General features: G+C 40.8%; 2 protein-coding genes across 2 annotated transcripts; both read right to left on the bottom strand.

Moving 5' to 3' along the window:
* Positions 1–2,676: 2,676 nt before the first annotated feature.
* Positions 2,677–3,441, bottom strand: LOC143862943 (uncharacterized). The gene has a single exon (XM_077373846.1). It carries the CDS (start codon positions 3,439–3,441, stop codon positions 2,677–2,679), a length of 765 nt encoding a protein of 254 aa, XP_077229961.1.
* Positions 3,442–4,047: 606 nt separating this feature from the next.
* LOC143862942 (uncharacterized) lies at positions 4,048–4,893 on the bottom strand. Its single transcript, XM_077373845.1, has one exon. The coding sequence runs from the start codon at positions 4,891–4,893 to the stop codon at positions 4,048–4,050; it is 846 nt and encodes a 281-aa protein (XP_077229960.1).
* Between the last annotated feature and the right edge of the window lie 9,775 nt (positions 4,894–14,668).

Genomic DNA, 14,668 nt, shown 5'->3' with positions numbered 1-14,668 from the left:
TTCTTTTGAACTTTATTTTTTGAAATTTGAGAATGCAAGGTTAAGGATAATTCATCAAAAGATATTTTTTCACTATCACTACTTGATGAACTACAAGAGGGATGAGAATTTACCTCTTCTTCATGGGTGAATGCCATGAGGCAAATATCATCTTTTTTATCTTCCCCTTCGCTTGAACTTTTGTCAGAGGTGCTAGTAGCATCCCAACTGGCGGCAAGAGCCTTGTTCTTCTTCCAATCCTTCTTTCCCTTGTACTTTGAGGAAGATGACTTGAGAAGTGGACAATCCGGTCTTTTGTGTCCAATCTTCTTGCAATTGTAGCATCTTAAAGCTCCCTCAACTTCACTTTCTTCTTTCTTCTTCTTTTTATCCTTTTTATGCTTCTTTCTCCGTAAGCTTTTAAATTTCCTTAAAGCTTCTTCCTCATCGCTATCCGCATCACTTGATGATGAGTCCGTCTTGGAGGCCTTTAGAGCTAGAGAACGACTTTTTTCTTTCTTTCTCTTTTGCTTATTCTCCTCTTGTCGGCTAGTGAGGAGCATCTCATGGGTGATGAGAGATCCTACAAGCTCCTCCATAGTTAGAGTCTTGAGATCTTTTAATTCTTGGATGGCGGTGACTTTTGGGTCCCAATAAGGAGGAAGTGACCTAAGCAATTTACTCACAAGCTCATCAGTAGGATAAGATTTACCAAGATTTGCTAATTCATTAGATATTTTAGAAAATCGGGTACACATTTCGGAAATACTTTCATTTTGACCCATTCTAAACATTTCATATTTGCTCTTTAATAAGTTTATTTTGGAATCCTTAACTTGTGATGTTTCCTCATGGGTAACGGCAAGTGTATCCCAAATAAGCTTGGCGGAATAAAAAAGAGCTACTCTATTGAACTCCTCCGTAGATAAGGCGCAAAACAAAGAGTTTATAGCTTTGTAATTTAAATTTACATGCCTTTTATCTTCAACATTCCATTCTTCAAATGGCTTGGAAGGCAAAATGTATCAATTTTCAACAATATGCCAAAGTTCCACATCTATCGAAAGAAGATAGATGCGCATACTTGTCTTCCAATGTCCATAGTTGGACCCATTAAAGAAAGGAGGGGTAGTTGTGGAATGGCCTTCCAGAAGTCCGGTTCCATTTATGTTTGCAATTTCAGAAATAGAAAGTTGCCAAAGATCTTATGATCTTTCCCTTGTTTGAAATTTTAAAGAAAAATTTACCAAAGATTTTTAAGAAAAGAAAATCTTTTAAGAGCCAAGGCTCTGATACCAAGTGAAATTACAAGGGTCCCGAATTAGCAACTAATGAGGAGGTAAAAAATTAGGTTGCTAACAAGTTTTAACCTTTTTAAAAACTCAACCTAATTTTGAAGATTAAGAGATCAAGATGAAATTCAAGCACACAAGTTAAATCTAAAGGTGCAAATGCAAATATAAAGCAATAAGATAAGAGAGAGTGCACCCGAGATTTAAAGTGGTTCGGTCCTCCAAACGCGAGGCCTACTCCACTCCACCAACCAAACCCGTTGATGGCTTCACTATGCGATCTTCTTAACTTCGGCGAAGATCAATGCCGATTACAATTCCGATCGCCTTTAACCTTGGTGGCAATCTTCACCATGGAGAGTGGGCTTTGCTTCTCCGAACACTCGCCCAATACAAGTTCTTGATAAGAAAGAAAGAACAAAAAACAATCCCTCACAAGGGTTTACAAATTGTAGAAGAAGTACAAATTGAGCCTAATGATCCAAATCCTAGCCTTAGAGGATGAGAGGCATAAACAAGCTTTGATTCACTCTTTGGATGTTCAAGTAGAATTTTAGAGTGTTAGGATCTATGTTTGGGAAGTTTGGAATGCCCATATTTATAGAAAAACCCAAAAATGACCGTTCAAGGGCATAGTGGTAATTCCTGCAAAAATTTCCAACGGCTATAATTCTGACCGTTATAGTGTTCTCGGAGTTCCGAGAAAAAATCTCGGAGTTCCGGGAATACAAACAGAAGTTGGAAAAAAGCTACTGAACCATTTCTCGGAGCTCCGAGGAATCTCTCGGAGTTCCGAGAAGCCTATGTTCAGCAGATTTTCAATTCTGTTTCTTGGGCTTCCAACTTTACACCAAGTTGGGATTGTTATGAGGATTCCAAAGTGTTGGAACACCACAAAGACAATCACTTAAACATTTAGGGTGTGTGAGATTAACTTAATTTATGCCTCTTAAAATCTAATACTAAGATTGGATCTTATACATTCTAATAAACTTCGATCTTCAATAGATTCTTCAAGTCTTCATGCGTCTTGGATGTCCGATGACTTTGGCCTTCCGAATGTGGTCAAATGAGTGCTTCTTGGCCTCAATCCAAACAATCTTGACTTTAAACAATTATGATCTACAACTTAGACAATCAAACACATTAGTGATCTTAAATCACTTGTGTATTGGAATCATCAAAATAAGATGGGAATTGCCAAGGTGGGAACCATTGGGCTTACAAAGATGTAATGGGCGGCTTTGGCGATCAAGCGTCGGGCCTCTTTTCTATCAGGGGTTAAAGTGCCGTCTCTTAAGTAGTGCACTATCGGGTCCATCCAACTAGACTCTTCTTCGATTTGTAGGATTTCCTTTCTCTCGACACTAGGTTGGGAGAAAATCTCGGTGAAGACGTTTCCTGATTAAACTATGCCAGATGACGCCATTTTGGAGAGTGTGTCTGCACGGGCATTCATGGTTCGGGGGATTTGTACTATTTGGAATTCTTCGAAGGCAGAGATCTCCTTACGCACCTTTTCTAGGTACTTGATCATTCGTTCTTCTTTAGCTTCACTAAAACCGTTGACTTGGCTCACGACCAGTTGCGAGTCACTATGTGCTCTGACTCGGTTGGCGCGTAACTCTGCAGCAAGGGCCATTTCAACGATTAAAGCTTCATAATCCGCTTCATTGTTCGAGGCTTTGAAGTCCAGCTTCAGGGCATATTCTTTGAGGAAGTTGTCAGGTCCTGATAAAACCAATCCAGCGCCACTGCCCCCAGCGGTGGCGGAGCCGTCAACATATAACATCCATAGAGGATTTTGGGCCAGAGAGCCAGGAGCCGGGTCCTCAGTGAAGTCATCTTGTTTTTCCGGTTCGTCCACCGGTGCCTTACGTTCAGCTATAAAGTCCACGAGTACTTGGGATTTGATCGCATGCCATGGCTTTATCTGAATGTCAAATTCCCCCAACTCAACTAACCAATTAATTAGTCGGCCCGAGGTGTCGGGCTTCTGCAATATCTTTCGAAGAGGTTGGTTGGTTAGGACTGTAATGGGATTAGCCTGAAAATATGGACGGAGTTTTCTCGCAGATATGACGACAGCAAAGGCGAAATTCTCAATCGCTTGATACCGCGCTTTGGTGTCATGGAGTACTCTACTGACATAATAAATGGGTTGCTCCATTTTTCCATCCTACCAGACAAGTATGGAACTTACCGCAGTGGGTTCGACAGCTAGGCATAGGTATAAATCTTCCCCCGGTACTGGCTTTGAGAGTAACTAAGGCATTTGGAGATATGCCTTTAGTTGGTCGAAGGCGGTCTGACATTCCTCTTTCCACTGAAAATCTTTCACGCCTTAGAGGGTTTTGAAGAATGGCAGGCATCTTTCGTCAGATTTAGACATAAACCTGCTGAGGCCCGCGACTCTGCCTGTGAGCCTCTGCACATCTCGGACTTCCTTCGGTGCCATCATTTCTAGTAATGCTTTTATTTTCTCGGGATTGGCCTCAATTCCTCGCTGGCTGACCATGAAGCCTAGGAATTTTCTGGAGGTAACCCCAAACGCGCACTTGGTGGGGTTCAACTTCATTTGGTTTCGGCAGAGTACAGTTAAGGCCTCTTCAACGTCGGCAATGTGGCTCTGTGCTTTGAGGATTTTGACGAGCATGTCATCGACATACACCTCCATGTTTCTTCCTATTTGTTCGGCGAAGATCTTATTGACCAATCGTTGGTACATGGCACCAGCGTTCTTGAGGCCAAAAGGCATGACCTCGTAACAAAACAATTATTGGTCAATGACGAAGGAGGTTTTCAGAATGTTGGGTCCGTTCATTTGTATCTGGTTGTAGCCGGAGAAGGCACCCATGAAGCTCAGCATTTCATGTCCGGCGGTAGCGTCGATGAGATGATCGATCCTTGGTAACGGGTAACAGTCCTTTGGGCACGCTTTGTTAAGATCCATAAAATCTTTACAGATTCGCCATTTTCCGTTAGACAATGGCGAGCCACTCCGAGTACAATGGCGAGCCATCACTACGACGGCGAGCCACTCAGGGTAACGAATTTCCCTTATGAACTTGGCCTCAGGAAGCTTTTCCACTTCTTCTTTGATGTGCTTTTGTCTTTCGGCGGCAAAATTACATTTCTTTTGTTTGACCAGCTTGTAATTCGGGTCCACGTTCAACTTGTGGACCGCTACGTCGGAGGAAATTCCCTGCATGTCGGAGGCGGACCAGGCGAAGATATCCGAGTTAGTTTTTAAGAAATTGACAAGTTCGGTTTTAAACTTACCTGTCAGGAGAGAACCTATCTGGATGGTTTGTTCATCGGATTCGGGGAACAGAGGAATCTTTGTAAGTTCCTCGACCGGTTCTCCCCGCTTTACTTCGACTCGAGGGTCGGGACTGCCGATTGAGAATGTTTCTTTTGCGGCCCTCCTCTTTTTTAGCAGGGCGGCATAACATTCACGAGCTTTCTCCTGATCGCTGACGACTTCTTCGACGCCGATCCTTGTGGGGAATTTTATTTTCAAGTGGGCAGTAGAAACTACTGCCCCCAGTTCGTTCAGTGCTGGTCGTCCGATGATACCATTATAGGCAGAAGGGACGCAGACTATCACGAAGGTTTGCATTATGGTTCATTGAGTAGGGTAAGTTCCAAATGTGACGGGGAGTTTGATTTTCCCCCGCACTTTGACCTCTGCTCCGGAGAATCCATAGATAGACCAATCCACCGGTTCCAGTCTGTCTTTATGGATGTGCATCTCGGTGAAAGCATCCTGGTGGAGAACGTTGACAGAGCTTCCATTATCCACCAGAATTCGACTTACATTGAAATTGGCGATGGCGAGCCGAATGACCACAGCGTCGTCATGCTGTCGATCTATCTTTCCATAGTCTTTCTAGGTAAAAGTGATGGGCACGCTGTCGCTTGGGTCTGATTTTGACTTTTTCGGGGGGGGGGGGGGGGGGGTGGTTCCATAGAGTTGATCTGTCCAGCATATCGGGTGCATCCTTCCACGGTCGGTCCACCAGAAGCGGGATCACTGTAATGGTGTCAATATTCCCGGTGTTCTTAGGCACTTCTTCTTGATCCGAAGCTCTTTGTCTGCTACCTTCCACTTAGAGGCCGGGCGAACGTCGATGTTCATCTAGTCAGTGTACTTCGGATCTGGGTCGCTGGTGGTTCTTTGGAGGGTTTTGAAGGTAACGATCGATCTGACCAAGTCCCGCAAGTCTTTCAATTTCATTCTTAAGATGATAACAATTGTCGGTGGTGTGCCCATGATCTTGGTGGAAATGACAATATTTACTAGAATTTTTTCCCTTTCATGCATTTCGCCTTCTTTCGGGCCAATGTATGGGTTCCCTATTACGAATTTCGTACATGATATTCGACACGGTGGTGTTCAACAGAGTATAGTTGACCCTTTCAGGATGGGGATTAGGGGTGCGACGATTCTGGCGGTCGCTGTGTCGTGCTTGTTTGTGATTTGGTCTCGATCTAAAATCGTCTTTCTGCTTCTCACTTCCTCGGTGCTCTCCATCTCTTTCTCCATGGCAAAAGATTCCTCATTATTGATATACCGATCCGCAGTGGACATGAGTTCTTGGAGGTCTCGAGGGGGGTTCACATTCAGGGCTGGTGAAGTTCGGTTCGTTTATCTGGTGAAGTTCTACGCCGAACCGACCAATGAACCTCCAGAGCGTTTCGTCCCTTCCTTGTCTCAAAGTCAGAAGAGTGTCAGCTGGGTTCCTTCGAGGCTGACTGTTAACAAAATAGGCGACAAACTCCTTCCCTAGTTCGTGAAAAGACTCGATAGAGTTAGGCCTTAATCGACTGTACCAGTTACTGGCATATTTCTTTAGGTAGGCGGAGAAGGCCTTGCACATTGTGGCGTCAGAAGCATTCCTGATTACCATCACACGGTGGTAAGCTTGAAGGAACTTAAGAGGGTCGGATGACCCGTCATAGAGGTCCAATTGAGCCATGTCAGAATTCGTAGCAACGACAACATTGTTGATTCTTGGGACGAACGGAGAAGCGATCTCGCTATCCCATTCTGCCAGGAGGTCTGGGTCACAGGGCGCCTTCACTTGCTGTTGGAGTTCTCTTATCTGGCGTTGGAGATCAGCCATGATAGTGGGATTTTCTTCCGCTCAGCCGTTTCTCGTCGAGCTCTCTCTCAGTGGAGGTATCTGATCATCAACTTGATGACCCAAATTTGTGGGTTCCACCATTGGGCCATTGCGTCTTCAATGGCGATTATCATGACGACGGTCGGATGGCGGGCTGGTGATTGATGCAGATCCTTGTTGATGCTAGCGTGGTCTTTGATTCCGAGGATTTCGTCCTTCTCAGGATTCTTGCTCCTCTGAAATTTTGGCGGGAGGGATTCCCTCGCCCAGTGGGTTTACAGGGGGGTGGTGCCGCACTTCCTGGAGGGCGGCTGCAACATCTCCGAGTTGTTGTGTAAACTGGTTGAAGGCGGTCATAGTAACTGGAGCATCGCCGGAGACAACCATTTCTCACGTCTCTTCTTGCTGTCCTCGGTCTCACGCTGACTGGCTTGGCTTCTTGTAACTATTCCACCGTTACGTTGGGAGGTTGCTTTCGACTTTGGCATAGACGTTCCCACGGATGGCGCCAATCTGATGACGCCCAGAATCTGACTGCACAAACTAGCTTGGCAGAACCTGGAATCCTGCGCTCACAGAAAAAGCGTCAGTGGGCCAGGAGTTGTGGCTCTGAACGGCCACTTCGACACTCAAGTCAGAGATAGGCAATAACAAACAATGGATGATGAATGGGGGAGGGCCAAGTCAAGTTATCAGACCAAATAAGGAGAAGGAGAAGGAGAAGGAGAATTGACTGAATGCCTTTGCTTGAGTGCGTAGACCCCTCTTTATAGGGGAGGAGACCCACGATCTTAGAGATATCAATTCGGCCTTTAATTTAGCCTATGTGGAGCGTGATGGATGGAGAATAAGATCGTGAAGATATGATTTCCAACGATTCTGGGCGGAGATCTTGGACGGTGGCCTAGGCGGGATGTTTCGAATTTGAATATTGCACCTTGCGTGTAACAGTAGTTCGGATTGGTCGCATAATGGCGAGATTCCCGCGATTGTGTTTGACTCCTCCTGAGGTTCGTTACCGTATGAAGGTGTAATCTTATGGGTATGATTTGTTAATGAGTGTTGCTTGTGGAGGTTGACGTGACCTAGTCAAGCGGTGAAGGATGGATTCGAGGGTCGGTACCGTGTATACCGATTTTACCCCTAACAAGTGTATAACCTTTTTACGGTGTGGCACAACAAATGAACTGGTTGGATCATCCTATGAAGTGGGCCCCATTGTACTTTTTGCAAAATACTGAACTTTACACCTACACACCATATAAAATCTCCCCACATATCTATCTTTTTTTTTATATAGGTAAGCTAGTGTTTGGCGGGGACCCCTACCGGTTTATTTGATAAGGAGAAAGATGATACAGTATAATGCACAAAAGACACCCTAACTTGGAACATGTGAGAGTAAGGGAAACAACCTCAGCACATATGAGCGACGAACACCATTAAGACTAAGAAATCTAAATGCTCAATCCTTGTGAGTTACATAATCACCTAATTTGGTAAGGAAATATTGGGCTCTTTGTGAGCGTCTTGGCCAATTCTTCTTGTGAGCTTCCTGCCATGATTCATTTGATTCCTAAGTTCCGGTTTCTCTTCTTCACAATCCTCTTGCTCGACTAGAATCACACGGACTTGGCATTCATCTGCCTAAGATACTTTCTTTTTTTGTGCAACTTTGGGACCTTTCGTGTTTGATGGATTGTCTTCCTTTTCTGAGGAGGATTCCGATAAGGAAGGACCCTCTCCAGGGTCGGAGTGGTCTTCCGATTCAGTGTCCTCATTCTCTATTGGACCCAAATTATCTCTATTTGGTTATGCTAGGACAATCCTTTCTTCTTCTTCCTCTAGAATTTGATTTCCATTGCTGTGGTTTGGGGAGTGTAATATAAATTGAGTCGTGTTTTAGTCAATCAAATTTGTTTCTCACTTTTATTCTCTGTCTCTTGCTTTTCATTATTGGGCTTATTTGGATCTAATCTTCTCTCTAGGTAAAATAAAATGGCTGCTGGGAGTTTTTGAATAGACCTTTTTCCCGGTTTTGGATTGTTAGAATCAGGAATGCGGTTCTGTTCCGATTACTATTATGTATTGGAAAAAAAATATAATAAGATTTGGGAAATGATAAATGCGCCCCTTTTCATTACTTGGGACACCCAGGTGCACTTTATCTATGACTGCAAAGAGGCAGCTGTACATCACTTGGTAAGGATTGAAGGGACCCGATTGCCACCGTACACTGCATCTGGGTGTCCCAAGTAATGAAAAGGGGCGCATTTATCATTTCCATAAAAATTTCATTAAAAAATTAATAAAAAATTAATTCCAATGAGGACGAATCAGAGTACCACCTCTAGGAGCAAAACAGATTCCGGCATTTTTTCTTTCTTTCTTTAGTTTAGCCCAGGTGTTATTTTCCCCTCTGATTCCTTTTAATTTTTGTTTGAACAAAATGCTGGAATCAGGTTGAACCAGAATAGAATGATTCCAACTCCTGATTTTGGCAATCCATATGCACCCAATTTTTCCATTTTAACCTTTTTTTATGATAAAAGTTTTCAGCAAAAAACTTTGGAAAAAAGAATCTCACGCTAATGCTATATTGCTATACCTGTATATCCATTTTTCCCGAGAAATGTTTTTACTGAAGGTTTTTTTTTTTTTTGTTGTGATGGGCAAGCTGGGATTAGGCAGATCTCGACCAGATATATTGATGAGAAAAAAAGATTACATAAGGGGGCCACATGGGCAGAGTACATTTCAATGAAAATCTTTGGAAAGAGTACATAGGGGGCCCACATGGGCAAAAAACCATTTACTGAAGTTTCTATGGAAAGAGTACATTTCAATGAAAATCTTTTCCACCTAAACAAACATGCCATTAGCACTTGGCATTTATGTTGTGTACCAGGGAATTCAACCTGAATATTCCATGGTGAATTGTGTACGGCCAAAAACTACTCCAATAGGAAGATCTTGAATGGTAACCTACTAATAGACTGAAAATAACAATAAAAAAAGTTTTTTACATTTGAATTATTCATAAGGCCCTAACCATAAGAAGAAGGTTAGGAACATTAGATCCATTTAAAAAAAAAGGTTTGGAACATTAGATTAGTGTTACTTCGCAGGATGACCCATGAATAACATGGTTGGGTCCCACCATCACATGTCTAACACCACCGATTGTCACCACATGATCAAAGTTGTTACACAAAAAGTTTTGAGGGGCTAATGTCAAACATGCTTGCTATTTATCTCCACTTTTTAGATGTAGTAAATGGTTCTGATCATGTTGTAAGGAAGCACTATGAGGGAGCCTTTTTTTATGATTTTTTTAACCTCCAGTAGAATTAAGAGATGTTTCTAAATTTTAAAATTTGGAAATTTGGGGGCCCCGATGGCCATGGCAGTTTAAAACCTTAATAATGTAAATTGGCTCCCATGGTCAATTGAAAGGTTATATATGTTTTAAAATCATGTTACTGTATAGGGTGTCCCCTTACGGTCATATAAAACCTTGTTAATGTAAATTGTCTCCCAAGGTCATTTGAAAACTTAATTAACGTAAATTTCTTAAGCTATTAAGTACCTTAGGATCTTTAGAACTATTATCTCTAATATCTATATAGAGTAGAGAATGGGAAAAATTCATGTGCCCTCTGTAGACACCCCATCTTGCTCCACTCTAGCGAACAAAGGCCTTCATTAGTTTCCCCATTCTAGAGTTTAGTCCTTGTGTTTTTCCATCACTTTCCCTCTAGTTTTCCTCTCATGTCTTATTGTCTAGGGGTTCATTTTCCGTGGAGAATTAGAAAGAGCGTGAATATCTATCGATCTATAATGGGGCTCACTAGTGCTTTAAAATCTTAATTTTGGGAAGTGGGTATTCAACCAATTTACGTTGTCATCCTCCAAATGAACAATTAAGATCATCTTTGGGAAATCATTTGAGGGCACGGCCAATTGACATTGCTTCCCATCTTTTGAGCGGTTCGGATCAACCCACAAAAATTGGTTTGGGCCAAGTCCATCAAGACTCACTATTTGAATGGACCAGATCATCTCATTAGAACTGTTTAAGGGATGTGGTGCAATCAATTTATGTGCTGTAGATTCATAAAAATGGATGGCCTGGATCAATTTATGTAAATAATTGGAGGGACGATTATTTATGGCCCATTGAAATGAATGATTTGAATCATCCCTTAAATGTAGAGAGTGGACCCATTATTGCCAATTTTGAAAGATTTGGACGTTTGTTCAAGGTGGGGTTCGGTTACTAATTCTTGTCTCTCGAATACATCGTTTCCATGAGAAAAATCCACTATTTTTCAGTGCTAAATTGTCAAAATAGAAGGGATGATCGTGATGTCTGCAATTGGAAAGTGAATTTTATTGAAATAAGAAATAGAAGGGTATAAGGAAACAACACTCTTTCTCTCTCACCATATATAAAAACAGCAAGGGTTATTGAAAGAAAGGATGGATAAATAAGGAAAGTGGCCATTAATGGGCAGAAGAAAAAAACAACAACAAAACTCTTATATATATGGTTGTTCCTTCTCTCTCCTTTGTTTGGCTCGACTCTCTTCTATTTTCACTGGACAGCCCTCTCTCATTAGTCTCCTCCCTCTCTCATTAGTCTCCTCGATCTCTCACTCCTCTGGACCGAACTCTCTCATCTCTCATCATACATCCCTTTTCCCACAACAACAGTTCTTTATAGTTTTACTTGGAGAAAATTCCGGCAACGCTTTCTAGTCTCGCTTTCAAGTGATCGGGTTTCTCAAGTCCAAGTAGGTTCACTATATTCTCTTTGCTGCTAGTTATAATGGCATGTTCTTGTTTTTATTTTTTATTTTTACTTTTATGGCATGATTTAAACTCTAATAAAAAAACTTAACTAGGAAATCAGTTAGGAGGGATTTTGAATTCAAAGTTGTAAGGATTTTTCCAAATCTTTGGGCAAAACCAATTTTTTTAAAAATACAACTCAATCACCCAATTTTGTAGTCATTAAAACCCTCTTCGCCGGCGGTTCCCGAACCTGTCTTCATCTTCTTCCAACATCAAAACCCAAAATCCAGACTCCATTCCCACGCCCATTCACAACAGCCCATTCACGCCCAAATTTGGAATCAGATCTCTGTGGCAGATTCAACACCAAATCCAAATTTTGCAGCCACATCAATTCAGCCCCAAAACCCATTTCAATTTTGCAGCTCCAAACCCATTTCAATTTTGCAGCCCCAAACCCATTTCACTTTCTTAGCTAAAACTCACCTTCCCATAGCCTGCAATCCACAACATTGTGATCGCACTACCATCTTAAATTCATCTTCGAGCTCAACGTGAGACTTCAAAACCCACTGTATTGGACCCTCTCAGAAAGCCTAATTAAAACAAAAATAGAGAATGAGAGTTAAATAGGGAAACAAGAATAAAAAATAATAGATGATAACTTAACCCCTTTTTCTTCTTTGAACCACCCTTTTTCATGTTTTATATGACTATTGTTCTTTTACACTAAGAGGGATGGCCCGGGAAAGAAAAAGGGGTAGTTATATCATTCCCCTAGATAAATAAAAAGGCCACTAATATGTCAACCCAGCCATGTTTTGATAAATACACTCCCATGTTTTGATGTCCACATAGCCATGTTTTGATAACTGCACTATCCCGTTTTAAATGGATATGATAATTGCGCAACCATGTTTTATTAATTGTATGAACTCATATTGTCTTTTTCTTCTTTAACTGTGGCTGTTTTTTTAGAAATTGTAATAACGTTGGACGGACTTACGGGTAATAAAAGACAGGAGGTGTTAGTGCAATTATAAAAAACGTGGTGGTGCCAATATCATTCCCGCCTTAATGTTAACTGCTCGTCTTTGAATAGAATTTTTGACCTCTAAACAGCAGAATCGTGGAAAATGGTTAACTACAAAGTAGAAGATATTTTTGTGCCGTTTCCAATGAGTATTCCTGCTTGATCAGAGGATGAGTGGTTAAAAAGTTATGGCCAAAATGGTTGCAGCGTACCCTTAAGAGTTTCTAGTTTAATGCTGCTGTCCCCTTTTTTGTAACACAATTTTGAACCACTAAATCAAAGATTCACAGAAAATGGTAAACTATAAAGTTTTAGCCCTTTAAAATATCTTTCCAACGCATGTTTTGGCTCTAAATTTGGCTAAGCGGTTAAAGAATTATAACAGTTTTAGTGGGTTGTATTCACTTAATCTTGAAGTAGTCGAAGTTTTGCCGTACTCGTGCATTTGTTGAATTAACCAATCTAAAATACACCAATCCTAAAAGTCACAAATCTAAAACAAACCAAACCTAAAATCTGTTAATCTAAAATACACCTAACCTAAAAGTCACAAATCTAAAATTCACTCACTTAAAAAAAATACTAATCTAAATTTGTTAAAAGTCATTAACCGAAACACCACTAAAAGTCTCAAGTGAAACCAAAACCTTCTAAATAAACAACTCAAAAGACCCAACACACACTAAAGGCCTCAAGATAACTAAAAGCCTTCAAGAAAACTTTAAAAGACTCAACCAACGTAGAAGAATTGGAAATTCCTGAGCTTTGGATTCGGAATCCCGTAGGAACCCTTGGAGTCCCTTTAGGTACACTTACGTCACGTTGTGTCCTAGGTCTTAGGGTGTCCTAGAGTTAGGGAGTTCAGCCTCATCACGACCGATTGCTATTATTAGCAAACAAGTCATAGATCTAGTTACACTAGTTACCCTTTTTTTTTCATAGGACAAGCCTAGTTACCTAGGATGTAGGTTCACCTGCATTAGTCTAAGGATATCTTGCACTTAGATATGACCATATAGCATCTTAGATGGAGTCCTAGGATAATAAAATCTACTCAACTGAACTAAATAATCTCTCTTAAACTGTTGAAACAGTCCTTCCAGTCTAGATTGGTGTCCTAGATGTCTTAGGCATGTAGCTTAGTTTAGGCACCGAACTACGATCGACTCTGATTCCAGTGAGGCTGGGATACGAAGGCAACTTGGATACTTGAGTGGCATACCAAGCCCGAGTCGGCTCCACACATAAATGGTGGGGTTTCGTATATTAGTTTTTCTAAATTTCTAACTAAATTAATTAAAATATATAAGATTTCCTCCAAATTAGAATTTTAGGAGAACGTTCACTTAGATTGAATCCAAATAAATCAAGAAAAATCAAGATACACATTAGGAAATACATTGAAATTAGATTTCATGATGCATGTCACATAGTTCGCACATTAATATAGAGTTAAATGAGCCATTTAAAAGAAATTCAAGAGAGTTAACTTTTGGAATTGAAGACCGAATTATCGAGCAAGAATGGTGCTTGTGGTGGTAATTCCCCATACCTTCCATTCTCATAATCAGATAGCGAATCTAGATTTCTGGTCATTTACGGGTCCTAGATCTCTTATCTAGGTGGCGACTCTGTCATTATCTTTTGCGTGAAGTTCGGATTGCTTTAGTGATCCCAAGTTCACGGAAATGACGAATTAAATCAATAATAAAAGACACGCGCTAATCGCGTGGGTACGAGAGACCGAGAGAGAGTGAGGCGGCTCGCGGGCCGATTCTCCTCTCACGGGATCGGGTCCCACACCCTCAAGTTAATTATAATCTTAAAATGTAAGGTTACCTTTAATTATTATTTAAATCGATATAACTCTAATTCTATATGCTGAATATACTGAAAAAACTTAGGTGACCCAGGTTATTTAATCCCTTATAAATGTTGACTTCTCTTTAACTATTAAATACCTTATAGATGTAAATTTCTTCAAGCTCTGACTCATTTCAGAAAATCTCATTATAAAAGAACTTTTTTTTTCGCAATGATAGCATACAGCACAAGTGTATCACGTTCTTGGGAATAATAATTCCTCTATCTCGCGTCTGATTTTCTTTTTCTTTTTTTCTTTCTAAAATAAGAAACTTTCTATTTTTTTAATCCCCATCCTTTATAAACTAAATCTAAGGTTTAATACCATCTCATTCTCAACTCAAAACTTGGCTAAAAGCTCATTGACACCTTCTCTAGGATTTTCTATGACTAAAAGGTTAATGTTTTACAAAGTTTCTAAAATAAGAAACTTTCTATTCTTTCAATCTTTATCATTCATCAACTAAATCTAAGATTCAATACCATCTTATCCTCATCCCAAAACTTGGCTAAAAGCTCCTTGATACCATCTCTACAGGTTACTCACTCTAAAAGATTTTATGTTTTATAAAATT

This window comes from Tasmannia lanceolata, unplaced genomic scaffold (assembly GCF_043159265.1).
Source record: "Tasmannia lanceolata isolate RefF3 unplaced genomic scaffold, GAP_Taslan_0.1 ptg000038l, whole genome shotgun sequence".
NCBI classification, from domain to species: domain Eukaryota; kingdom Viridiplantae; phylum Streptophyta; class Magnoliopsida; order Canellales; family Winteraceae; genus Tasmannia; species Tasmannia lanceolata.
Note: the sequence above shows the minus strand (reverse complement) of the source record. Positions and strands in the feature narration are given on the sequence as shown.

Bases quoted from the DNA above. Each gene is read 5' to 3' on its own strand.
- LOC143862943 (XM_077373846.1), bottom strand. From the start codon at position 3,441: ATGGAGCAACCCATTTATTATGTCAGTAGAGTACTCCATGACACCAAA.
- LOC143862942 (XM_077373845.1), bottom strand. From the start codon at position 4,893: ATGCAAACCTTCGTGATAGTCTGCGTCCCTTCTGCCTATAATGGTATC.